Genomic DNA, 25577 nt, shown 5'->3' on the forward strand with positions numbered 1-25577 from the left:
ATTGCTGCGTCCAGATCTCTCGCCATGTCTTTGGACAATCTGGGGGAGATGCACCACGGGGAGGAGGCTTCCTGACACTGTCGCTTTTTAGTACCGTCCACGTGAAAAGTCACGTTGCGCGGGAAAGAGGAGAGAGGTGGGAACAACGATGTTTGGTCCTTCGGAGCCACCGTCCGGGCTCCGGTTGGGCGGAGCCGCCATGTCCCTCGGCGGCCGCCGTGCGTCCGTTACGTGGCAGCTGCCGGCGCCCGCCAATCCCCGGCGCCCGCATCAGCCCCCTCGGGTGGTGCAGCCGGAAGGGGCGGAGCTGAGGCGGCGGCGGCTGAGGAGGCAGCGGTGGCGGCGGCGGCGGCGGCGGCGGCTCTGGAGGCCGCGTTCCCGGTCCTGGCTTCGGCCCCTGCCCCACCATGGTGACGCTCGCCGAGCTGCTGGTGCTCCTGGCCGCTCTTCTGGCCACGGCCTCCGGCTACTTCGTCAGCATCGACGCGCATGCCGAGGAGTGCTTTTTCGAGCGGGTCACCTCGGGCACGAAGATGGGCCTCATCTTCGAGGTGGCCGAGGGCGGCTTCCTGGACATCGACGTGGAGGTGCGGGCACGCTGCCCCGGCCTGAGGCGTGCTCGCAGGGCCGGTCGGGGGTTGGCGGTGCTGGGTCCCCGCGGGGCCTGCCGGGGCGCGGGCCGTGGAGGCCGCTGCCCGAGTGTTGGGAGCGGCCCAGGCCGCCGCCTGGCCGCCGCCTGGCCCCCGCCCGGGCGACCCCCTCCCCTGACTGGCTTTTTCTCCCGCGGCCGCCCGGCTTCCGTGCCCCGGATCCCCTCCGGTGCGGAGCCGTTGCTTAGTCGCTTTGGGTTCTCGGCTTGAACAGCGGGCACCCCGTGGGAGCTGTCGCCGAGCTTTGTCGGCCAGGCGCCGCGTGTCAGCGCCGGGCCCCCAGGGCACTTAGATGCTGAGGTTAGCCGAGGGCAGGTCCCCATTGCGTCTGCAGCTGCACTCCGTGTTGTTTCAGATTCATGTTGGGGCATGACGTGGAAACTTCAGGGAAAAAGTAAAACGAAAGCTGCGGAAGAAGGCTGGGCGGATATTTGCGTCGTGTTTTTAAAAATGTGTTCATAGAAAGAGCCTGAGCGTTTAACCTATTTTTGTGCAAACCTCTAGATAGCTCCGTGAGCCGTCTCGGACGAGGGGGAAGGTGGAGTCGGGCCATTCGATTTAGGGGTAATGACTGCAGATGGATTTGTGGAGAAGACAAATTATTTCAAGAACCCACAGTCCCTAAATTTGCGCCTCTAGTTTTATTTTAAATTAAGAGAATGATTCGCTTTTATTTTTTATTTTTTTTTTTAGGAAACCAAATGTAACTAATACTTTAATTCCCTTTTAACATGATCGTTGGACAGTGAACTGCTGTTGGCACAAATTATACAGTATAACAGAGTTGGGCACAAATTATACAGTACAAGTGAGTCCAAAGATAAGGGGATAATGGAAGGAATGACTGGTAAAATTAGTTAAGGCTTTAGAGATGAACTATTTCAGTCTCCCAAGTTTTGCAGGTTTGACAGGCCTTCTAAGAGGAACTAAGTTGACCAAGGCCTAAGAGCTGATTGTTAGCAGATGGATGAGAACACAGGTCTGTTGGTTTTCAGTCTAGCCTTTTTTTGTCAAGTCTACTGGCATCTCAGATAAAGTAGATTCTTTCACTGGTTTGCAGCAATCAGTTACGAAAACCTGAAAGTGTAGCTTGCTCAAATTTCTTAGTTTTTAAGATATTTTTTTCATATTTTGATATTAATATTTAAGTTTGTGTGTATTGGTGATAGAAAGTCAGTTGGATACCATGTGTAAGGTACTATTTCTGTTTCTAGGGGTTCATATTTACGTTGGACAAATAAAACATGTCAGAATTGAAAGATGTTTTAGCGAGGATATCTAGTCCAGCCTTGTTTCACAAGTGGGAGAACTGCAGCCCAAAGAGGTTACTGTCACTAAGTGGAAATTACATTTTCTTAGTGAATATCCTACTGCTAGTAGCACTTACGAAAAGTATGATTTTAAATCTTTTGTGATGTGCATTTCTTTCCTGCCTCCAGATTACAGGGCCTGATAATAAAGGAATTTATAAAGGAGACCGAGAGTCCAGTGGAAAATACACATTTGCTGCTCACATGGATGGAACATACAAATTTTGTTTTAGCAACAGGATGTCTACCATGACTCCAAAGATAGTGATGTTCACCATTGATATTGGGGAGGCCCCCAAAGGACAAGACATGGAAACAGAAGGTGAGATGAACATTCAGAAGATTTTGTTACATTTCAAGAATTAATATTGTGTACATTGTTATTCATCTGAATGGAGTGTTTATTTGGATTTCTTATTCTAGGTTCATTCACTGTCTTTAAAACCAAAAACTTTAAAAAAAAAAAAAAACCCCAAAACTTTTGTGATACAAATTTTTTATTTCTCTGGGACCCTTAATTAACAAAAATAAGTTTCTGGAAGATTATGTTTTAGTTCTTTACAATTGCCTCTTCTGACAACTTTTCGTAGTCACTCTGCTTTTGTAGGTTATGTGTGTTTTAGGTTATTATGTTGATTTGCTAATCCTGGTTATATTCATCATCATTTGCTCTTTTATACATGACTAGTTTGGTTAAACTTTGTTCTTTTATTTTTGTGTGTGTTTATATCTTACACTTTTCTTTAGGTGGTGGAGATACCTGGGATGGTAGGTGGATGGCTTCTTGACAGCATCTTGTCTTGCATAATTTTGTTTGCTGCTAATTTCTGCTTTCTTTCTTTCTTTCTTTCTTTCTTTCTTTCTTTCTTTCTTTCTTTCTAACCTCAGTTTGTTAGCATGAGTGTTTTTTCTTTTAATTAAAAAAGACCCCTACAACTAATTAGAGTTTTAGAGTGATTGTGTTTTGTGGTTTTTATTTGGTTGACGGGAGGCATAGGTTAGGTCACTTTATTTTATTATTATTATTTTTTAAGTTTTATTTAATCATGACAGAGAGGCGGGGGGTGGGTGGGGGTGGCGGGCAGAGACACAGAGAGAGAGAGAAGCAGGCTCCATGCAGGGAGCCCAATGTGGGACTCAGTCCCAGGTCTTCAGGATCACACCCCGGGCCTAAGGTGGCACTAAACTGCTGGGCCACCATGGCTGCCCGGTTAGGTCACTTTAAACTAATGGAACGGGAGGGATGCCTTCGGCTCAGGGCATGATCCTGGAGTCCCAGGCTCCAGGGAGTCATCAGGCTCCCTGCAGGAAGCCTAATTTTTCCTCTGGTTGTGTCTCTGCCTCTCTCTCTGTGCCTCTCATGAATAAACAAATCTTTAAAAAAAATTAATTTATTAATGGCACTGGAAATAGTGATTGACATCTTAGTAGTAGCATCATACTTTGTTTCTTTTAAATGAATGCTGAGGGTTGGAAAGATTGAACTGTAACTGGAGGAGTAAAAGTCCTACTTGAACATAGCTAATGGCAAATGGTGCTGTTCACTTTGTAGGAGGTATTTTGCTGGCTTGTTTTTATCATTGAAATTTCGTAACTTGAAACTTGATTGGATGTGAAATGCAGTTCTAGCAGCTGTATCTACATACCGTGACAGAAGCTCTTTCATCCATATGTTGTAGTTCGATTAATTTTTATTTCTCCACGGACTAGCAATAAACTTGAATTGAGCCTCCTGGATACATTACTTACCAAGTACCAGCACATTTGTGATTGAGGAAGTGGCGCACAGTGTGTGTACATTAGTGTATGATTTGTGGAAACCAGCAGTTCATCATGTTTCCTAGTACTAACATGGTAATATTTGTCCTAAATATTAAGCAGTTAGTAGAGTATTACATCATAAATATTTGTTAGGTTTTGAAATCTGTAGAATTTAGAGAATCTTGGTACTTAGTAATTCCTGTACTTGCTTTTCAGGGCCATTTACAACATAGGATTTGGCTAATTCAAATAGAATTTGGAGTTTTGAAGGAGTTTGTGTTTATTCATTTTCTGGAAATTAGTCCTTTCTAAATAGTTAGAAAATGTTGGCTGATGAACGTGACTGTTGAACTATTCTTAAATAATCCTGTAATATTTAAAATTCTTGTTTGTTAATGTCAGTGAATGGAAGCTGTGAAATCAAACCTTACTCTGAAGCAGTGATCCTCAGGTGAGGACAGTGTTTGCCCCCGAGGAGGACATCTGATAATACCTGGAGACTTTTTTAAAGTAGGCTCCATAGCCATTGTGGTGTTTGAACTCAGACCCTGAGATCTTGAATCACATGCTCTACTCACTGATCCATCCAGATGTCCCTATCTGGAGACAGTTTAGATTTTCATGGCTGGATGGAAGATCCTAAAATGTACTGAGTGGCCCCTCACAATGAAGAATATGTGTTCCAAAATGTCAACAATGGCATTCCTGAGAAAGTTCACTCCTAAGGTTTCACGCTGTGCTTCGTGCTTCCCAAATGAAGCTAGTGAGGGATGGTTTGAGATTCCACATTAACATGGGTAGGGGGCCCTCTAATGGGAAGCTTTCCTTGTGGTACTCTTTTCCTAACTATGTTCATTGTCATAACATAGCACTGTCTAGAAGCATATGCTTCCTCTTCAGAACTGTTAGTTCACCTTGTATTCGTTCTTGGCTAAAATTTAGAATATCTGATTTCAAACCTTGTGCAACGGAGAGCTTGTCGTTTCACTTACGATGCCTGCCATTCCCCACTGTAGTGAAATTACTGCTTTGGTTTCAATAGAAGAATGTTTGAGTTTTGGTGTGGATTTTTTAAAGAATGTCTTGGGTTTTTCTCTGCTCAGCTTCATTGAGATTAAAAAGTCTGTTTTGATGTCGCTCTTAAATTAACATTAGGAGTTAAATGATTCTAAAGTGTAAGTTTTGATTTTCATTTAAATATTGTTATAGGATTGTTGTTAGGAATTTTGTTTTATATATTTATTGTGTTTCCTCTTTTTTCCCCCCTCAGTCGTTTTTTTTTTTTTTTTCTTCTCCATTTAGCAGTCAGTTCCTTAGAGGAAATTTCTTAGGGTTAGTTATTTTCCTTGAGTTAGTAAACACTATATAGTATGTGTCCCACCCTGAATGACCTTTCTGTTCTGGGAATGGACGTTTAAAAAAAAATGCTTTGAGAATTAAATTGTCATCAGTAGTCCCATATGATGTCCGAGCCATTTCTTAAAAGCTCCTTTTATATGTCTTCTCTGAGGAATATTTTGAGGAATATTGCTTTATGAGTATTTTTCAAAAGGAGATTGCCAAATATGTACTAATCTGTTTTTACATTTTTCTGTAGCTCACCAGAACAAGCTAGAAGAAATGATTAATGAGCTAGCAGTGGCGATGACAGCTGTAAAGCATGAACAGGAGTACATGGAAGTTCGGGAGAGAATACACAGAGCGAGTAAGTTTGTGCTATAATTTTGCACCAGTGGTCTGGTGGCCGTGAAATCCTAAAGGTGTATTACCCTACAGCTTCCTTCTATTTTCCTCATTTGGGTATTTTACAACATTATCATACTAAAGTATTGACTTAAAAAAGCACTTATGCAAAGACATTTTTTAAGTATGTGTTTATAGAGCTTTGTACTAGACTAGTGTATTATTGAAACATTCATTCTAAACTGAAAAATGCTGTTAAGATTAAGCATGAGCTTTTAAGATTTTTTTTAAAAAACAGTGGTCCACTAAGGAATAAACTAATAGTTTTCCCAAAGCAGGAAAAATGTTATTAAAAATTTAATAACATACTTGACATTTCTGTGCCAATGTATTAATATTATATGTTAAGATTTAGCTTTTTTCCCCTCAAATGGAAGGTTTAGGCTCGTTAATATAGGCAGTTACCAGGTGAAGCTCAGCTTGGGTTCCTGAATCTGTAAACTGGGAACAGGGAATGTATTTGTGGAAACAGTGATTTCCTAACATGGGAATCCCATGTTAGGTTGCAAAAGCCTGTTTAGCCCATTATGTAGCCTTAAGTATTACGCTTTTGCATGTAAAATTAAGAGGTATCATTATGACACACAGACCATTTTAGACCCAAGTCCATAGCTGTGGTTCAGTGTTTTTCATTCTCCAGATAGTTCTTGGGGATAGATGTCATGGGAACAAGCTCGTCTGTGAATGCAAAGTGGTTTAAGTCAGGAGTCTTTGTTCTGAGTTTGGGGTAGGGAGTAGAAGAGTGACTCCAGAGAGATAGGCACAGGCTGAACCTCTTCCAGATGTGCTTCCTGTTCTCCCTACCCTCTTACATCTCTTGCCATGGATGGAATGAGCCTTCAGGACCTAGAGCACACACTTTGCCTTTCTCTGGGAGAGTAATGAGTAAACACAACAGAATTGAGAAGTGGGAGCCCCTGTTCTCACTTTTTGGGGTGGAGTGAGGTGGACCACGGCTTGTATACATGTGCTCCTGCCTCTTCTACCATGATTCCTTCTCTTTACCTCCACTGGTAATCTGTTCACCCTCTGGGATCACCACTTTCTCTTCCTCAGGGTGGAGACTCATTTGTTGATTACCGTGCTCTCCAAGGGGGCCATCCAGAGAGATGAGAAAGGGCACTGAGCAGAGTCTGAGAGCCAGGAGCTTTCATTGTTTTACATTTTAACCGGTTCAGACCAGATGGCTTTACATTTATAGGAGGTTTTTGGGACCGCAGCAGAGGAAGATCTGTCTGCCCGTCTGTGGGGCATCCATCCAGCCTTACTCTTTCTCACACTTAATTTGAACAAGGATACTCCTGTATTTCTTTCACAAATAGAATTTTAGGCATTCCGTTTATTTTTGCAAATCAAATAGTTCCCAAAATGTTTGTTTTTTTGTACATCTTCCTACAGCACTTATTCCTTAGAGATGAACATAATAAGACATTTTTTTCCCCTTTACTACAGTGTTGTGATAATATTCTGTTACTTTTGATCTGGCTAATGTGTGAGTAGTGTGAGGAGAGGGTCTTATATACGCATTTTCTAGGTAAAGTGAAGGGAAAAAGAAATACTTTTTACATGATTTTTAAAATATTTTGAAGCGTTTACTCAGCCATTCCCCTTTCAGACACAAATCTTAAAATGCTAGTTCTTCACAGTTTTGCTGGATATTGGTTACTAAGTTTTCAGGAGAAGCAAACTTGATGCTGTGGAATTAGTATTAAAAATTTCAGCTTTGGTGATTTTTAGGGCTCTAATTAATAATATTCTTGGGTGTATGTCTCTTACGGGGGTGAGGAGGAGGGGGTGAGGAGGAGGCGGCGGCACCACCACTCCCCCAGGTGTGCGTTTCTTCTTACTCTGGGGGAAAAAAGCCACACCTTCTAGTAACTAAGTTATCTTTTTGGGAACATGTTAATTGCTTTTCACTTTCTGAGTGCTTATTAATCCAGTAGATACTATAACCTCGTTAATGTTCTACAAATGATATATAGTTAAAATATGGGACTTATTTATTTACTTTGCTGATTAATATCATTACTATATTGCTAAGTATAACTGTTTCTAATATTGGCCATATGTAGAAAAATCATAAACTACCTAGTAATTTTAAAAAGTTAAGGCTGTAGAATTTGATCAGAAGTTGAAAGAATGTGGCATAGATTGAGCAGAATAAATTACAGGGGTGGTCATGGCTGTTGCTTTAAGGATCACATCGTTAGCTTAAGAGTGGGATAGATCATGAGACTGGTTCCAGTTTGGTAGTGATTGCCAGTATTGATTGGTCCCTGAGACTGAGAAACCTCCTCCATCTAGAACAGCTGCCAGACACCTAGTCGGTGCTCAATATTTGTTGAATAAATGTTTAAGGTAAAAGGCACTTAGATTGACACATTTTGACCAGGTAGGTAGTGCTTTTTAGGTAGCTGTATGATTTTGAAATAATCTCCATTTTTTAAAAGTCAATTTTCTGATTTAGCAAAAAAAGATTATAGTGTAGGAATATTATGATGTGAGGGAGAAAGAAGGTTGTAATGGGTTTTAACCCTAGAGGTTAAAGTCACTTGGGCAGCTGGGCAAGTTACTTTTCCTCTCTGCTCCCCATATATAAGCAGAGCAGGCTTGACCATACCCCATGAGTCTTTAACGTCTCATTTAAGTCTAAAATTTTCTGTTTCTAAGTTTGTTGAGTTGCTTGGGGACAAAAGACAAAAGTATTGAGTACTATGAATGGTGTGCAAAATATTACTTTCCTAAAGATTAGGATGATTTATGATGCCTATGCTTTTTTTTTTTTTTTTTGTTAAATGTTGTTTGTTTGTTTGTCCTCACAGTCAACGACAACACAAACAGCAGAGTGGTCCTTTGGTCCTTCTTTGAAGCTCTTGTTCTAGTTGCCATGACATTGGGACAGATCTACTACCTGAAGAGATTTTTTGAAGTCCGGAGGGTTGTTTAAAAAGCCTTTTCCTGATCTCAAAATCATAATTCACTGTTTACCAAACATCTTGGTGATAATAATGTCATTAGTTTCTACATTTTTATTTTTGGAACTGTACATTCACAGCTTATGTTTCTTTGTGATTAATAGATACTGGGGGAAAACACCTTTTTAGGAAAGTTAGAATGAATATTTGACACTTGATTGGCATAATTTCTTATTTGAATTCTGCCCCACTATACAGGTCTGTCAGAACTCCAACACTAAATGAGATACAAGCATATAGTCCCGATTATATCTTCTTTTTGTTTTCATGATAAAGTACGGTTCAGAAAAGTACTTCATGGATAGTACTTAGTGCACTAAAATGACTGCATTCTTTGGATCTCTTATCCTGCAGTTCAAGTCATTAAAGATTCTTTTTGTTGAGTCCTTATGAGAAAAAACTGTCTGAATCTTGGCATTTACTTCCCAGCCTACTGGCAGAGCTCTGACTGGAGTGTTACCAGGTTGGTACTTTTTTATATATACTTGTCTAGTTTTGGCTTTAAAGATAAGACTTAACCCAACCACATTTCCCCCCTAAATTTGTGTTTTGAACCTTAGGACTCAATCACCTCCAATTAAATTGATGACACAAGCAGCTAATAACCATTTTTTTGGTTTCTGCCTAACCTTCTAAGAAGTCTCTACTAAAGCCAGTTCTCTGGGTGTTGCAGCCAATGGTAGCTCTTTTCTTTCTATGCTGGCACATCCACTTTCTCTGCTCTTGGCATGTAGGAAGTATGCATTCACATAATTGGAAAAATCTGGATTTCTGATGCCAAAGGGTTAAATAAAGCCTCTTGGATTTCATTGCAATGATATACAGCCACTATTTTATTTTTGATCAGTGGCATTTTAGCCGCTGTTTAATTAGGGTACTGAACGTCACTGTCAGTACTAGGGTTTTGTTTTTGTTTTTCTTGGGTCTTTTTTTGGCACATGTGGATTTTGTTTTGTATAAAATGAAATGACTTTTTCTTGCTCTCTGATGATGGGTTTAAAATTAAAGGAACATCTGGTCGTGGTGTGGGGGTGAGCCAGCATTATGTCGTGACTGATGTATATTAGTTACTTGTACTTTTTTTTGGATCTTTGCAAGGGGAAAACTACAAGTAACGAGTTTTATATAATTAATTTAAATTTGTTACAGGTTTTCATGTTCAGGATAAACAATTTTTCAGCCTTGGGTGAAAATACTTGCAACAGTTTAAGGTGACTGTATTTTACCTTAAGACAACTGTTGCAATGCCATTTTTTTTTTTTTTTTGGTGTGTGTGAAAACACTTCAAAATTAAAAGATGTACATTTAAAATTGGTTATGTATCTAATCTGCCCCAGGTTCAGTAAATAAACAATTCTTTTTAAAAACAGTATTCTGTGTTTCATATCAATGATTAATTCACATTTGTTAAATGCCAACTTTCTAATCCTGTATGAAATGAGATCTGTCCTCCGTGTTTTCTGAGTTACATACCTGTTATAGATGTCTGTCACTTTGTAAACTTGAGGACAGTGAGTAGGAACCCCATATTAAGTGTTCCTTGTGTGGTTTCTTTTGATGATTCAATGTTAACATCTGAAGTATTTTTTTTCATTTGGAAAAAAGTTATTTTAACTCCGCTGGTGGTGTATGGATGTGGAAATAAGTTTAGTAGGGATTAAATGATTTGTTCAAGGCCTTCATGTGAAGATTGGTGGAATCAGAAACTAGATCTCTGCTTTTAGAAACTGTTAACATGAAGGGTCTTTAGTAATAAACTACCATTTGTTGAATATAGTGGAATGTCCTGGCACTATGCTAAGCACTGTATGCAGTCTGTCTCATTTATTCCTCAAAACAGCCCTTATCTTGGGTGCTATTATAATCTTCATTTTGGAAATAGGTTAAAGAGGTATGGAAAGCATCCAAGGGTCTGAAAACTACTAAGTAGATTCTCAAATGCAAACACGGGTGTGGCCCTTTCCTTCCACGTTTGTTTTCAGAACTGTGGAAGTCCCATTTTATAAAAATGTCAAAGGTATTTTGAGACGTGATCTCATTTCAGTGGAAACGTCGTCTCAGGCTTTTACCTTTCACTTCATTTAGTTTGAGATGACTGGAATCTGTATGAGTACTATTCCCATTTATGCATCTCAAAGATATTTGAGTGACTGCTGTGTGCTGCCAGTTGTAGCCACTAGGTAAAGAAATCAAAGAAAAATCCCCATTGTGGTAGGATTTACTTTTAGTGGGGAAGACGAACCTAATTTGTAAATTGATCGGCATACTAATGGTAAGTGCTGTGGAGGAAAAATACGCGGTTCTAGATTTGGAAAGGAAGGCCTTCCTGAGATATTTGTAAAGTCCTGCTGGAAGGACGGGAACAAGTCGTGGGCGCAGCAGCAGAAGCTTGGTGGTCAGTGAGAGCTTGCCGCACGAATGCGTACCTGGACGGAGTGGCCCAAGCCAATGGGGAACACTAGGGCGGGAAGGTCAGGTACTCGCTGGGGGCTCTAACTTTCTCGGGGGTAAACCCAGGGGTACCCGCCGTCAACCTTAGTGGGTCTGTTGACCTGGAGCTCCGGGGCTGGGGTGCGTTTCTGTCCACTCCCTCCAGATCCGCTTGTCCCTTGGCCAGGTCTTGTGCGGCCACCTGCCTCCGATGGGCGCAGACAGCGAGCGAGCCGGAGCACAGTCCTCCCGCCCCGCTCTCGAGGGACGGGCGCCGGAGCCCAGGTGGCCGCGCGGGGCGGTACTACTCGGTACTACTCGGGCCTGGTCCCCGCCGCCCGCCGTCGCTGTCGGCGGATCAGCCCTTCCCGCTCCCGCCGCCCCGGCGTTTTCCCCGCCCTCCGGAACCTTGCTGCGAGAGCGCGGTTGCCGGCGGTCCCGAGGGCGGCCGGAAGCGGAAGTGCTCGGCGGCGGCGCCCGAGTGGCGTCCAGGCGGCTGGGGCCCAGGCGGAGGGGTGCGCCATGGAGCACGTGACAGAGGGTTCCTGGGAGTCGCTGCCGACGCAGCTGCACCCGCAGGTGCTGGGTGCGCTTAGGCAGCTGGGTTTTCCGCACATGACGCCGGTGCAGGTACCGGGCAGGGAAGGGTCCTCGGGCTCGGGGAGGCTCGGGGCGGGCCAGGCCCCCGGTGGTCCCACGCGGCGGGTGGGCGCGAGGTGTCTGCCGCGCGTCCCTGAGCCCGGTGGGCGGGGGCGGCGCACCTGCGCCAGGGCCCTGACTTCGCGACCCCTCCCCGGGAGCGCTGGGGCCTGAGCGCCTGCTGCCTCTGGCTCTAGCTGTGTGACCTCGGGCCGGTGACTTAACCTCTGTGGGCTGCCTTCCACGGCAGATGCGGTGCCTCGTCGGGATGCTGTGGGACCTTATGGGCACCTTACCGGGAGCTCAGTAAATGTTTCCTGCTGTTGTTACTACGTGGGCTAAGTGAAGGTTCTGGCCCAATTTATTCATTTACTCAAAAAATCTCGAGGACATGCTGTGTATCCGGTTTTCTAGGCTCTGGGAATTTTGCAGTGTTGGTCTCCAGGTATGGGCCTTATCCTCTAATGCAGGGGAGGGAGAAGGAGTAGAAGAATACGGTAATTTCAGTAGGTGGTAAGTGTCCCTGAGGAACTAAAACACACCGATGAGACAGTGACAGTGACAGGCCCCGGACTGGAGGTTAAGGTGGTGTGTTAGGGAAGGCCCCTCTGAAGGGGTCACTAAGCTGAAACTGGTATGATTGAGGAGCTGGTTGTGGGGTGATTGGGGTAGGATATCCCAGCAGAGAGCACTGTCCGTGTAAATGTCCTGCGGTTGGAGGTGACCTGGGAGGAACAGAACGAAGGCCTTTGCCGGGAGCATCAGGAGTAGCATAAGAGTTGAGCGAAGCAGGGTCTTGGAAGAGTTTGAATTATATTTAAGTGCAAAGGGGAGCTATGTAGGAAGGGAAGGGAGGTGACTGCGGTGTAGAGAATGGACTTCAGGGGCTTTGAGAAGCAAGAGGTCAGGGGGCTACTGTTGAGTGAGAGGTGGTGGGGGCTTGGAATGGAGAGGAAGCAGTGGCTACTGAGAAGTGGAGTCTGAGATTGCTTTCAGATTGTTGGCGGACCAGATGGAGGAGTTAGAAAAGAAAGGGATCTAGAGGGAATCAGAGGTTTTTGTCTCTCGCAGCTGCGTGGATGGCAGTACCTTGTCCTGAGATGAGGAAGGTGGGAAGAGGTAACACGTTTCCAAGGGAAATTCAGGAGTTCTGTTTTGAAATGCTGAGTTGAGATGTCCATCAGATCCTCAGGAAAGATGTGGAGAAGGCTGGAGATGAAACTTGGGGATGTAGTACTAGCAAGAAGGCTCTGCCCCTGCCATCGGTATCGGCAGTCAGGGTCTGTGCCGTCTGCTGTGGGAGTCTGTAGATACAGGTGGCTCTTGAACACTTGAAATATGGTGAGTCTAAATTGAGATGTGCTCCAGATGTAAAAGGTACAATGGATTTTGAAGACTCAGTATGAAGAAAGAATGGAATGCAGCTTGTTAACTTTTAAATACTCATTACATGTTGAAGTCACAGTAGTTTGGATCTCTTAGGTCAAATAATATATATTAGTAAAGCTCATTTTATGTGTTTCTTTTTACTTTAATATGGTTCCCAGAAAATTTAAAACCATATATGTGGGTTACATCATATTTCTTTTGGACAACAGTGGTCTAGAGCAGAGTTTCTCGGTCTTGGCACTCTTGATATCTTGGGCTGGCTGATCGTTTATTTTGGGGAACTGTCCTGGCCATTGTTGGCTGTTTAACAGCATCCCTCGCCTCTACCTACTACGTTCCAGCAGCATGCCCTCTCCTCTGGGTCTCCAGGCATTGCTGTGTGTTTCCCAAGGGCATAGAAATCATCCCAGCTTGCTGTCTCCTCCACACTGTCTGTAGACACTGTGGCTGTACCCCTGGGATACCTTGTGGTGACTCTACCCAGAGTCTGCATTGTGGTGGGGTCCAGGGTGAACCAGGCCACCCACTGTGTTCCTAGGTCTTTCTGCCACCTCTGTGAAGTCTGGGATTCTCTAACCTGTGCTTTGCATCTCTTTCTCTATAGTCTGCAACCATCCCTCTCTTCATGAAAAACAAAGATGTCGCTGCAGAGGCGGTGAGTACCTCCTGGAAATGCAGCTTGTCCTCCTGTTTTCCCTGCAGAATGAACTGTGAGGAAAAGCAAACCAAATTTTCTCCATCTTGGCAGGTCACAGGTAGTGGCAAAACGCTTGCTTTTGTCATCCCCATCCTGGAGATTCTTCTGAGAAGAGAAGAGAAGTTAAAAAAGAATCAGGTGAGGATAGCTCAGTGTCTTATTTTTACTTAGTCCTTATAGAGTTCACAGTTGAAAGAAGTAGGTCAAAAGATTGGGAAAAAAAATACCCTCCCTATTTGCAGATATTGTATTTGTGAATTTGCCTACTTGTTAAAAAATTTATATGTGGCTCCCCAGATCAATACTGTGTTTTTTCCCTCATTCATGGATTTGTGCAGAGTAGCAAAAAATTTGAGTCACCTGCTGTGCACATTCCCAGCTGAGTCTGAACAAGGCAATGCACTGCCTAGTTGTTTGAGCTCCCAGATTGTAAACAGGCATCCTCCCTGTCTGTTTACTGTTGTGACGTTTGCATTTTTTGCTAGTGATTTCAATGTTTAAAATGGCCTCAAGTGTAAAGGCAATTGGCAGCAAATTCAGTGTTGATAATTCAACTCTGTGTTAATTAAGGTGTCTTTAAACAGAAGCACAGGGGGATCCCTGGGTGGCGCAGCGGTTTGGCGCCTCCCTTTGGCCCAGGGCGCGATCCTGGAGACCCGGGATCGAATCCCACGACGGGCTCCCGGTGCATGGAGCCTGCTTCTCCCTCTGCCTGTGTCTCTGCCTCTCTCTCTCTGTGTGACTATCATAAATAAATAAAAATTAAAACAAAAACAAAAACAAAGACAAAAAAGCCAGAAGCACAGGGGATCCCTGGGTGGCTCCGTGGTTTAGTGCCTGCCTTTGGCCCAGGGCTCAATCCTGGAGTCCCGGGATCGAGTCCCATGTCGGGCTCCCGGCATGGAGCCTGCTTTTCCCTCCTCCTGTGTCTCTGCGCCCCTCTCTCTCTCTCTCTCTCTCTCTCTCTCTCTCTCTCTCTCTCTCCCCCCTAAATAAATAAATCTTTAAAAAAAATAAATAAACAGAAGCACACGTAAAGCCAGCCTGCTTATGATTGACAAAACATGACCAGAGGCTCTTCGGAACCTGACCCTGCATTTCCCACAGGAGCAGTGTTATAGTGTTTGAACTAATTGTGATTCAGAAAAGTCGTTGATAAGCACTGTGACTGGCCGCTGAAGAAGCCCAGGAAGTGCTGTTCCTCTGGGAACTTGGCTCTGCGAGGGGGATGGTCCTGGTGTGTGTGTTCAGCTTTGTAAGTCCTGTGCTCTGCTCACTGTTTCCTTCCCCCAACATGGCTAGGTCGGGGCGATCATCATCACACCCACCCGAGAGCTGGCTATTCAGGTAGATGAAGTCCTGGCGCATTTCACAAAGTCCTTCCCACAGTTCAGGTAAGTTGGATGCAGTGTCCCTGTTAGCTGTGGGCTGTCTGACCACTTTGCCTGACCTGCTCAAAGACCCGTTTCTTGTTTTAGCCAGATTCTCTGGATCGGAGGCAGGAATCCCGCAGAAGATGTTTCCAGGTTTAAGGAACAAGGGTAAGTTTGCTTCCACTCCTTTCCTTGCTTGTTTTTGGCCCTGAACCCAAGAGGAGGTGATACATGGCATAGGCCTAATGGGGAGCACTCCCTTCGGCAACCTGCTCTCCCCAAAAGTTTGATTCTCTAGGCCAACTTTGAATTTTGCCTGCTGGCCCTTCCCCTAAGGCCCTGATGAGCATTTCCCGCTCAGTGAGTCCTGCCCTGCAGAGGAGAAAGAAGCTGGGGTGTTGCCCCCCCCCCCCCCCACCAGGCTGACTGACTAGGCAGGCCTCAGGGCCCTTGCTTTCTCACTCAGGGCTCTCTTAAGTGGTCTCATCTCGCTCCTGGTGGTCCCTGACCTTAGCCTTAGCTCCAGACCTGCAGGCAGCTGCTTGTCTGCCTGGCATCTCCTGGGCATTTCCCTGCTGTTGCAAGTGTGTCTGGAATGGCTGATTTTTGTCCCCAAATCTCCATGTCACCTGGAGTTTCCTGGTTGTCCATCTCTGTGCTTCTCCTGAAGTCTGGGAATTGGCCTTGATACCTCACTGTCTCTTCTGTCCCCGCACGCCATTAACCATCACCAACATCCTTTACATGCTCCCTCCAGAGCACACATCTCTAGCCCTTTGCTTCTTTCCCTCGCCACCTCTTCCACTCTGATCTAGACCACCTTGTGTCCTCTGTGTTTCTCCTCTTGCCATCTTATAACCCACTTTCCACAGAGCAACCCAGGTGGCCTTTTCAGAATGTCAGTTGGGTCATGTCACTCATTAGAAACCCTTTAGTGGCTTCTGCTGGCCCTTAGGAAGGATACTGATGTCTGTATAGGGCTTGCGAGACCACCATTCTCCACTGCTGCCGCCTCCCCACGAGTTAGCTGCTGCACAGACCTGGCTTTCTAGAGCATTGCGTGGGCCAGCATCCCTGTGTCCTCAGGCAGGCTTGTAGGTCAGGGTGCTGTCCCACAGCATTGTATCTGCAGAGCCTTGCTTGGTGCTGAGCACACACAGGTGTTTAATAAACATGTAGATGTTGGCAAATGTGGTGGCTGTCAGCCCTTTGGATTTTTTTCTGTCCTACCATGAATAAGATTTATAATGGGCAGTGATAGATTTTGTGGGCAGTGATAGATTTTGTGGCCAATTTGTTAGAAAATCTTAATAGAACTGCTTCTATTGAGCATTTGGTATGTTTGGCTGTCCCATGAGATGCGTTTCAGCAGAGGTCAAAAAGTCCGTTCCTGCAGGGGACAGAGGATAACACCAGTCTGTGAGAAGGGGTGGGGATGGGGTAGGAATTGCCCAGTACCTGGCCAAATACTCAGTTCTAGCTGATAGCCTTGCAGGGTTCTGGGTTCAGTATTGTCAGATTTTGAATTTTTAAAAAGCAAATGGAATTCCAGATTTTTATGTGTTAGCTCCAGACTTCTAACCATTGGCATGTAATTCATATTAAAAAAGAGAAAAAAAACTTCTTGGGGCACCTGGCTGGCTCAGTGGTGGAGCATGCAACTCTTGATCTTGGGGTTGTAGGTTCAAACCCCAAGTTGAGTATAGAGAATACTTGAAATTTAAAAACAAAACAAAACCAACTTCTTGCATGTCAGTCAGTGTGTAGGGGCCACATTTGGTGTTTTGTCTGCGGTTGTGATCTTTATTTTTTATTTTAATTATTTTTTAAATATTTATTTTTATTTATTTATTTATTTTTTAATTTCTTTTTTTTTTAATTTTTTTTTTATTTATTTTTATTTATGATAGTCACAGAGAGAAAGAGGCAGAGACACAGGCAGAGGGAGAAGCAGGCTCCATGCATCGGGAGCCTGATGTGGGATTCGATCCCGGGTCTCCAGGATCGCGCCCTGGGCCAAAGGCAGGCGCCAAACCGCTGCGCCACCCAGGGATCCCTATTTTTATTTATTTATGATAGACACACAGAGAGAGAGAGAGAGAGGCAGAGACACAGGCAGAGGGAGAAGCAGGCTCCATGCCAGGAGCCCAATGTGGGACTTGATCCTGGACTCCAGGATCGCGCCCTGGGCCAAAGGCAGGCGTGAAACCGCTGAGCCACCCAGGGATCCCTGGTTGTGATCTTTATTTTTTTTATTTTATTTTTTCCTGGTTGTGATCTTTAATGTAAAATTCTCTCTAATTCTGTTAACATTATTTTTTTAAAAAGATTTATTCATGAGAGAGAGAGAGAGAGGCAGAGACACAGGCAGAGGGAGAAACAGGCTCCATTCAGGGAGCCTGATGCGGGACCTGATCCCGGAACTCCAGGATCACGCCCTGAGCCAAAGGCAGATGCTCAACCTCTGAGCCACCCAGGGATCCCTAACATTCTCATTTTATAGATGAATTACCAGGGGTGTAGAGTGGTTGAGTAGCTTGTTCTAGGTCAGGGGTCAGCAAACCTTTTCTATAAAGGAACGGATGGTAAATATTTTAGGCTTGTGGACCACATGGTTTGTCACAAGTATTCAGCTCCACTGTGGTAGTGTGAAACCCACCAAAGACCATATATGAACGAATGGGTGTGGTTGTGTGCCAATGATACGTCACAAAAACAGGTGGAGGCCAGATGTGGCCAGTGGGCCAGCGTGTGCTGACTCTGACCTGGCTTTTGGCCCAGAACCCATCAGTCTCCTTCATGGTCCTGGCTTTTGCCCTTAGCCCTCTATCCTCACTCATGGCTGTATTTCCCTTCCCTGGAACTTAGATGACTTTGGGGGTGGAGGTTACAAAATTTGGTTTTTGGAATCACAGATATTCCCAAGATCCAGAGAGTATGGCAAATGTTTACTGTGTTTTCAAAGTGGGAACATCATTGTGGCCACTCCAGGCCGCTTGGAGGACATGTTCCGGAGGAAGGTGGAGGGCTTGGATCTGGCTAGCTGTGTGAAGTCCCTGGAGGTCCTGGTGTTGGATGAAGCAGACAGACTTCTGGACATGGGGTTTGAGGCAAGGTACTGGACTATGGGCTTCGCTGGCTTTGGGTTATGGTGGGCAAAAAGGAGAGCAAAGTGGAATTCCTTTACCACTTACTGACTGCCCTTATTGGCCTCATTTGAATTTCAAGTCATTAAGTTGTTTGATCTTTCAAATTTTACCACACAGTTTTAATTCCATTTCTACTTCTTAAGATGCATTTTCCTTCATGATTTCTTTTGAATTTTTTTTTTTTTTTGTGTGTGTTGGTATTTTGAATAGCTTTATTGGGATATATTCCTATATCATACAGTTCATCGACTTAAAATGTATAGTTCTGGGCAGCCCAGGTGGCTTAGCGGTTTAGTGCTGCCTTTGGCCCAGAGTGTGATCCTGGAGACCCAGGATCAAGTCCCGCATCAGGCTCCCTGCATGAAGCCTGCTTCTCCCTCTGCCTGTGTCTCTGCCTCTCTCTCTCTGTGTCTCCCATGAATAAATAAATAAAATCTTAAAAAATATATATGGTTTCATGGTTTTTAGTCTCAAAACTTTTTTTGTTATTTTTTTTAAGATTTTATTTATTTGAGAGAGAGTGTGAGTGCTCAAGCAGGGGGGAGGAATAGAGGAAGAAGGAAAAGTGATTCAGGGCTTGATCCTAGGACTTAAGGATCATGACCTGTGCCAAAAGGCAAATGCTTCACCGACAGCCCCCCAACCCCCCACTCCCCCACCAAAAAGTTTTTTGTTTTACCTTCATTCTCTCCTTTTAATTGCCTCACATGATAAAAGTATAATTACGTGTTAATATTGGAGAAAACTAAAAAAAAAAAAAAATTGGAGAAAACTTAGAAAAATGAGAGTATAATGAATAAATAAAAATTGTTCATAATCTTATCCCCTGGTTAATGTCTTTTTTTTTTCCTAGTTAATGTCTAGTGTAAATACTGTGATGGCTTTTTTTCCCCAATTTTTAAAATACCTGTTTAGTATCATAAGTGGTATTTGTTGATGATGCTGATAAACAAAGGGTTAAGTTGGAGTCCTCTTTTTTTAGCATCAACACCATCCTGGAGTTTTTGCCAAAGCAGAGGAGAACAGGCCTCTTTTCAGCAACTCAGACACAGGAAGTGGAGAGCCTGGTGAGAGCGGGCCTGCGGAACCCTGTCCGGATCTCGGTGAAGGAGAAGGGTGTAGCTGCCAGCAGCACCCAGAAAACTCCTTCCCGCCTGGAGAACTACTACATGGTGCGCACTGGATATCCTTACTGATTCTGCCGTTTAGTGATAATGCTGACTAGGGTCTAACATACAACGTGGCACTGCCTCTAGGGCATCTGCCTCGAGGGTGGTGTTGAAATCCAGCAGGCTCACCTGCATGGGGCATCATCCTTATTGCTGACAGGTCTGGGCTAGGCTACTAAAGTCAGGAGCCTGGCCTTTCCCAGCCAGAGGGAGGGGTCTGTAGGTAATGTTGTGCATCACTAGGAGCGAGTGTCGGAGCAGGACCGCCCAGGACAAAGCCTGGGTGCACATCTTGGCTTTGTCCCTTACTAATTAAACTAGATGCATGTACCTGTAAGAAGAGTTCGCCAGTACTACCCACTTCATAATTGTGATGAGGATTAATACACATTAGGCCAGTGCTTAGTACATAGTAAGTACAAATAACCGTTAACTTTGGACACCCACTGTGGCTCTTGTTGCTTTCTGCTGTTTTGTATTCATTTCAGTGATTGCATTTAGAGAAATGGAGGAGTGTGTGGGAAGAAATTCCGGACTGAGAATTTGGTTTTGGTAAAAATAGAAGGAATACATGCAGATGGGTTTAAATGTCTCCAATTTAGGGGCCTGGATGGAGTACTTGATTATATTGGGACTGGAGTCTGTCTCCAAGGAGGTCTTTCAAATTTTGTACATTCCTCTCTGGAAACCTGTGTTCATCTTCGTGATTTCTGAATGTGGAGCTGTACCAGAATCTCCAGGGGGCTCTTAAATAATATGTATTCTTGGGTCCAGTCCTAGACCTACTGAATTTATATGCTGTGCCCAAGAATCTGCATTTAAAAAAAAAAAATTACCCCGGAGGGGCATCTGGATGGCTCAGTCCAGAGAGCTTGCAACTCTTGATCTTGGGGTCATGAGTTCAAGCCCCATGTTGGGTGTAGAGCTTATGTAAAAAACAAAACAGAACAAAAAAACCTATGCTGGGTATAGCTGGTCTGGTCCCTGTCTGTATACTGGGATTTGGGGACGATTGCATTAGATGACTGTGTGTCTCTCAGTTCCATGACTTTGGTTTTTTTTTTAGTTCTTTTTTAGTTCCATGACTTTGTGACTTACTTTTGTCAACAGCCACCTGTTCTGATCTAGGCAGGATGATTAACATACTGAAGAAAGTGTACTCGATCAGTGGAGAGAATCAGAGTCCTTAACATTTAAGGCTAAATCTGAAAATAGCTAAAGAGATTATTGTCATCTATAAATTTTAAAAATCTTACTGGTTTTCCTTTTAACTTTGCAGATATGTAAGGCAGATGAGAAATTTAACCAGCTGGTACATTTTCTTCGAAATCATAAGCAGGAAAAACACCTGATCTTCTTCAGGTAATCCTTCTGAGTCCTGTGGTAGGAGAATCTGGGGTTCAGCCACATCTGGAGTGCACAGATACATGTAGCCCTAAGGTTTGGGATTTTCTCAGGAATGTTTTTTTGTCTGCAAATAACTGAAAACAGAACTTTCGTGGCTCAAGCAGGAGGAGTTATTTTCTTTCTCTAGAAAGGAAGCCAGAGGTTAGGCAGGTCCTGACATTGGGTTATGTCTCCCCAGTGTCCAGGTCTGTGTTGCTGTGACTGTCTTGGCCTTTTATTCCTGTTTGTCCCCTCATGGTCTGAAGATGGCCAGTGTCATGCCTGCTTTCCCATCTGCACTGAAAACAGAGAAAGGAGAAAAGGCAGAGGGAGTGGGAAGGGCATTCTTCACATCAGAAGAGCAGAAAGCTTTCTCAGAAACCCCTCCTTCCCAGCTGACTCAAGCTTTATCTTTAGGGGCCAAAGGTGAGTCACTTGGAGCCACTCACCTCCGGAGAGGCAAGGGAAATGAGTGTGCAGCTAGCTGGCCCAGCCTCTGTTGTTTGTACAGGGAGGTGAGGGAGGAGGTGGCTGGGAATTGCTTTTAAAGGCAGCCAGCCCAGCATCTGACATGGTGGGGTTTTGTCCTGGGGTCAGAACTCCATAAAGTTTCAGATTTGGAGTTTAGTGTGGATGCTCTTGGTAGCCATTCTCCCACTCATCTCGCTACGTCTGGTGCTCACCACCTCCCTCCCCTAGCACTAGGGCACTCTAAGTGGCCAGTGACTCTGAGCCTGCTGTCCCCTCTCGGCAGCACCTGTGCCTGTGTGGAATACTACGGAAAGGCCCTGGAGGCCCTGGTGAAGAGTGTGAAGATTATGTGCATTCACGGGAAGATGAAACACAAGCGCAATAAGATCTTCATGGAGTTCCGCAAATTGCAAAGGTGGGTTTGCTGCCTTGGAGCTCACTGTATGCTTTGGCAGGACCTTGCGTCTCAGCCCTCATGTGGGCTGTGTTCTCTGCCTGCAGCCCTCTTTTCCTCTGACCAGTTATCACATCTGCTCTGTGTGGCCTGCGGGGGAGCCCATGTCCCTGGCCTGACCCCGTCATGCTGTGCTGCACTGATGTCTTTAGTTATTGCCAGCTTCGCTGTGAGATCGTAAGCTCTAAGAATACAGACCTGTGTGTTTTGTTCACTCCTGGATTTCCCAGTAACTGGCCCACTGCCTGGCTAGGGGGTTTTGATACCTGTTTGTTGAATGGGTGGAGAGTGTGGAGAGGAGCAGCTCATTGAGGTCTTGTGGGTTGTCGTCAGGTCACTGCACAAAGACCGTAATTCCGTAATTGATTCTGTGTGTAGAAGTCACACTTCCCTGCTTTTCCACTGAGCATCCTGGCTGTATTGTTAAATGCACTCTTCTAGACAGTGTGATAGAATGGACTGTTACACCTCAGGATTAGATTTCACTGCAGTTTTTTGTTTTAAATATGCTAATTTAAAAATCCTTTCCTGGTCTTTTCCCTACTTCCCATTTTCATTGGAAATTGGGAGAGTCCTAAAGATCCTTAGGAGGTCAAAATGTTATTACTGAATGCTTGCTTCTGCAAGAGTTTCTGAAACTGTGTGTTATTGTTATTGTACACAGAGGCCAGTAAGAATTGATGGTGATAACATTGGTGGCCCCCTTGCTCAGAACGATGTTTTCTCAATTTCTAGTGGGATTTTAGTGTGCACGGATGTCATGGCTCGAGGAATAGACATTCCTGAAGTAAACTGGGTTTTGCAATATGACCCTCCCAGCAGCGCAAGGTACAGTGTGACAGAATGTGACCCTCCCTGTCAGGAATGTGGCCCCACAAATTCTGAGGAAGATCTGCATAATGATGTTCATCAATATGTTATTTATTTTTAAAAAAGATTTTATTTATTATTTATTTGAGATAGAGTGCCCATGTGAGTGCACAGCAGGGGGAGGGAGAGGGAGAAGCAGGCTCGTGCTGAGCAGGGAGCCCAACACAAGGCTCCATCCCAGGACCCCAGGATCATGACCAGAGCCAAAGGCAGATGCTTAACTGACTGAGCCACTGAGGTGCCCAAAATGTTACTCTAAATAGCAAAAATGGGTGAACAGGTGAACTGTCATTGGTGTGTCAAATTAGCGATGCCATAGTATGCAGCAATTCATTATTTTCACCTGCTTTTTAGAGGTCTTGCATAAATGTATCTTACAGATGTTTAAAGGAAAGCGACACACAACACCATATATGAAAGTCTCCTTTATTCTCCCAAAGCAAACATATATTTCTCATAAATGCTTCCAAACAGAGGAAAATCCAGGGGAATAGGCCTCCTGAGTGGTAATAATTATTGCTTCTTGGAGGGCTTACAGGCCACTTTCCTTTACTTTTGTCTGCTAGTTTTCTACTAGGACTGTGTTTTACTTTTGTCATCAGATAGGCATATATTTGAAAGTTTTGTAGTTCACATTAAGTGTCTTGCAGAGTCCTACTGGTTTGCATCTATGTTTACCTGTCAGCTCTTGTGTTTGTGACCCTAGTGAGGGGCAGGGATAGGGCTGAGCCATGGAGTCTGGTGGCCCTGGGCCCGTGCTCCACCCCACTGTTCACATGGTGAACATGTTCCCATCCTGCATTCACAGTGCCTTTGTGCATCGCTGTGGCCGCACAGCCCGCATTGGCCACGGTGGCAGCGCGCTCGTGTTCCTTCTTCCCATGGAAGAGTCCTATGTCACTTTCCTTGAAATTAACCAAAAAGTAAGTGGTCTCTTTTTTTCATATAGAATGCCCAGTGACAGGAGACTTGGTGTAGAGTTCCTTTCTAGCAAGTGGTCCGGAAGTTAGGGGGGTGGTTTGCAGACTCTCAGGGGCCAGGTGGTGATGGAAGGACAGGGACCACGCTGGCCTAAAGGCCATGGGGAGGCATGCTCCATTTAAGGTGGCTCAGCTTCAGCTGTCAGTACTTGGGTTGGATATTTTCCGACTAGAAACCAGGATTGTTATGTAAAACTTATTTAAAATTTTCTTTAAAAAAATATCAGACCAAACAAAATACTTGGGAATTTGGGCTTCAGTGCCTCTGATTAAAGATTACAGTGAATTGTTTTGCCTTTGGTTTTATTGGCACTGGTTCTGATGGGGTTTTGGAGGTGAGCATGTGGTCTGTGTGCAGTGTCCCCTGCAGGAGATGAAGCTCCAGAAAAACACAGGAGATCTCCTTCCAAAGCTCAAGTCCATGGCCCTGGCTGACAGAGCTGTGTTTGAAAAGGGCATGAAGGCCTTTGTGTCATATGTCCAGGCTTATGCAAAGCACGAATGCAACCTCATCTTCAGATTAAAGGGTAAGGTGGACTTCATGTAATACCTGCAGGCCTTAAAAAATGTTAGGCACGTATCAGGGTTATTTTCTAGAATTTAAAAGAAGTCTTGCTAGGGTTTGTGTGTAGACAGAACAAAGTGGCTGCCAAGTACTCTTTTTCAGCAAAAATGTAATTATTTTAAATCTAATTAAAATGAACCCGATTAGCTCATTTGGTCAGAACTGGTGTCTTCCTGGGGTTGGAGCTTCTGACCCTATTTTGGGTGTGCTAACTCTGCCATTTTGGTTTAATTAGATCTTGATTTTGCTAGTCTTGCTCGAGGGTTTGCCCTGCTGCGGATGCCCAAGATGCCAGAACTGAGGGGACGGCAGTTCCCAGATTTTGTGCCTGCAGATGTTAACACAGACATCATTCCATTTAAAGATAAAATTAGAGAGAAACAAAGGCAGAAACTACTGGAGCGACAAAGAAAAGAGAAAAGAGAAAATGGAGGGAGGAAAAATATTATAAAAAATAAAGCTTGGTCAAAGCAGAAGGCCAAAAAGGAGAAGAAGAAAAGAATGAATGAAAAAAGGAAGAGGGAAGAGGTACACTTTTTATTACTTGAATACTCAGCTGAGAAATCTGAGTGAATTTTATCAAGATAGCGTCTTGTAGTAGCTGCATGGGGCTCTCTATTGCTGTATTCCTTTGTGACTCAGGAGGGAGCATGGTGTGTTTTTGGAAGCTGATGTGAGAGTGTGTTGTTGCTATGGGAACACATTGCTAAGAAATGTGCTTTCTTGCTCTGCACTCAGGGTTCTGATATCGAAGATGAGGACATGGAAGAACTTCTTAACGACATGAGGCTGTTGAAAAAGTTTAAGAAAGGCAAAATTACTGAGGAAGAATTTGAGAAGGGGTTGTTTTCATGTGGCAAGGGAACAGTCACGACAGATTTGGGGATCCCTGATTTGGAAGAGGACTGCTGATGCTGGCTCTGGGGCGTGTAGGAGTGCAGGGAATATAGTGAAGAGGCCCCGCACCCGGCACAGCTCACACGTGCTTTTGTTGTGTGCCAGAACTGCAGCCGACAGTTCTGGCACTGGGACAGAGGGGAGGCTTCATGCTCATGAATATTTTATTCGGACCTCATTGGCCCTTAGGTCCAACAGGAGAGTGTAAGACTAAGTGTAAATAAACAGCTGTTGAATATTTATTTTGATGGGTTACCTATAACTTCAAGCTTTTTCTGTGGCTATTTTATACTTACTTTTTAACCTAAACATACTGAGGTATACTTGATTTTTGGCTTTCTAAGTTTCCTTAGTGTTTTCAGGCACCTGATCTTCCTGAGTGTCCTCATCCCTGGACTTCAGTTATTTCTGAGGAACTGCACAAAACACTTGCATGGGGTGGCTGATGTTGCTGGGGTATTTCTTTTTAAAGAATAGTCCCCACCACCATTTTATGGGGGGGTTATCTGAAAAACCAAGGAAGCAAGTCATATTCTGGGAAAAAAATTATGCTTTGTGTCGAATAAACAGTTTCCTTCCAATTGAGTGTCAAGTGTGTGAATGTGGCTGCAGTGTCTTCACCAAGATGACTAATACCTTTGGGCTGCAGGTAGCACTCAGTACTGATGC

General features: G+C 44.4%; 2 protein-coding genes across 6 annotated transcripts; both read left to right on the top strand.

The window, feature by feature from the left end:
• Positions 1-306: 306 nt before the first annotated feature.
• On the top strand, positions 307-9811 carry TMED2 (transmembrane p24 trafficking protein 2). Its single transcript, XM_055323155.1, has 4 exons — positions 307-587; positions 2090-2282; positions 5319-5426; positions 8287-9811. Exons 1-4 carry the CDS (start codon positions 408-410, stop codon positions 8409-8411), a joined length of 606 nt encoding a protein of 201 aa, XP_055179130.1. The 5' UTR covers positions 307-407; the 3' UTR covers positions 8412-9811.
• A 1515-nt stretch (positions 9812-11326) lies between these two features.
• Positions 11327-25489, top strand: DDX55 (DEAD-box helicase 55). Of its 5 annotated transcripts, none has more exons than XM_055322640.1 (15): positions 11329-11499; positions 13502-13552; positions 13646-13732; positions 14897-14988; positions 15073-15135; positions 17933-18082; positions 19099-19288; positions 20565-20647; positions 20871-21097; positions 21371-21557; positions 22332-22424; positions 23275-23389; positions 23805-23973; positions 24376-24539; positions 24750-25489. In XM_055322640.1, the coding sequence occupies exons 1-15, from the start codon at positions 11392-11394 to the stop codon at positions 24921-24923; spliced, it is 1953 nt and encodes a 650-aa protein (XP_055178615.1). In that variant the 5' UTR covers positions 11329-11391; the 3' UTR covers positions 24924-25489. The 5 variants fall into 5 exon arrangements, with proteins under 5 accessions (XP_055178618.1, XP_055178619.1, XP_055178615.1 ...); XM_055322639.1 differs by having other exon boundaries at positions 11330-11499; positions 24247-24539; XM_055322643.1 differs by lacking the exon at positions 24750-25489 and having other exon boundaries at positions 11327-11499; positions 24263-24445.
• Positions 25490-25577: the final 88 nt, after the last annotated feature.

Source organism: Nyctereutes procyonoides, unplaced genomic scaffold, assembly GCF_905146905.1.
Source record: "Nyctereutes procyonoides isolate TBG_1078 unplaced genomic scaffold, NYPRO_anot_genome, whole genome shotgun sequence".
Classification (NCBI taxonomy): Eukaryota; Metazoa; Chordata; class Mammalia; order Carnivora; family Canidae; genus Nyctereutes; species Nyctereutes procyonoides.

Excerpts from the sequence above, each read along its gene's own strand:
- TMED2 (XM_055323155.1), top strand. The coding sequence starts at position 408 with ATGGTGACGCTCGCCGAGCTGCTGGTGCTCCTGGCCGCTCTTCTGGCC. Across the intron at positions 2,283-5,318 it reads ACAAGACATGGAAACAGAAG|CTCACCAGAACAAGCTAGAA; the intron begins GTGAGATGAACA and ends ATTTTTCTGTAG. Across the intron at positions 5,427-8,286 it reads GGAGAGAATACACAGAGCGA|TCAACGACAACACAAACAGC; the intron begins GTAAGTTTGTGC and ends TTGTCCTCACAG.
- DDX55 (XM_055322639.1), top strand. The coding sequence starts at position 11,392 with ATGGAGCACGTGACAGAGGGTTCCTGGGAGTCGCTGCCGACGCAGCTG. Across the intron at positions 14,989-15,072 it reads AAGTCCTTCCCACAGTTCAG|CCAGATTCTCTGGATCGGAG; the intron begins GTAAGTTGGATG and ends TTCTTGTTTTAG. Across the intron at positions 24,540-24,749 it reads AAAAAAGGAAGAGGGAAGAG|GGTTCTGATATCGAAGATGA; the intron begins GTACACTTTTTA and ends CTCTGCACTCAG.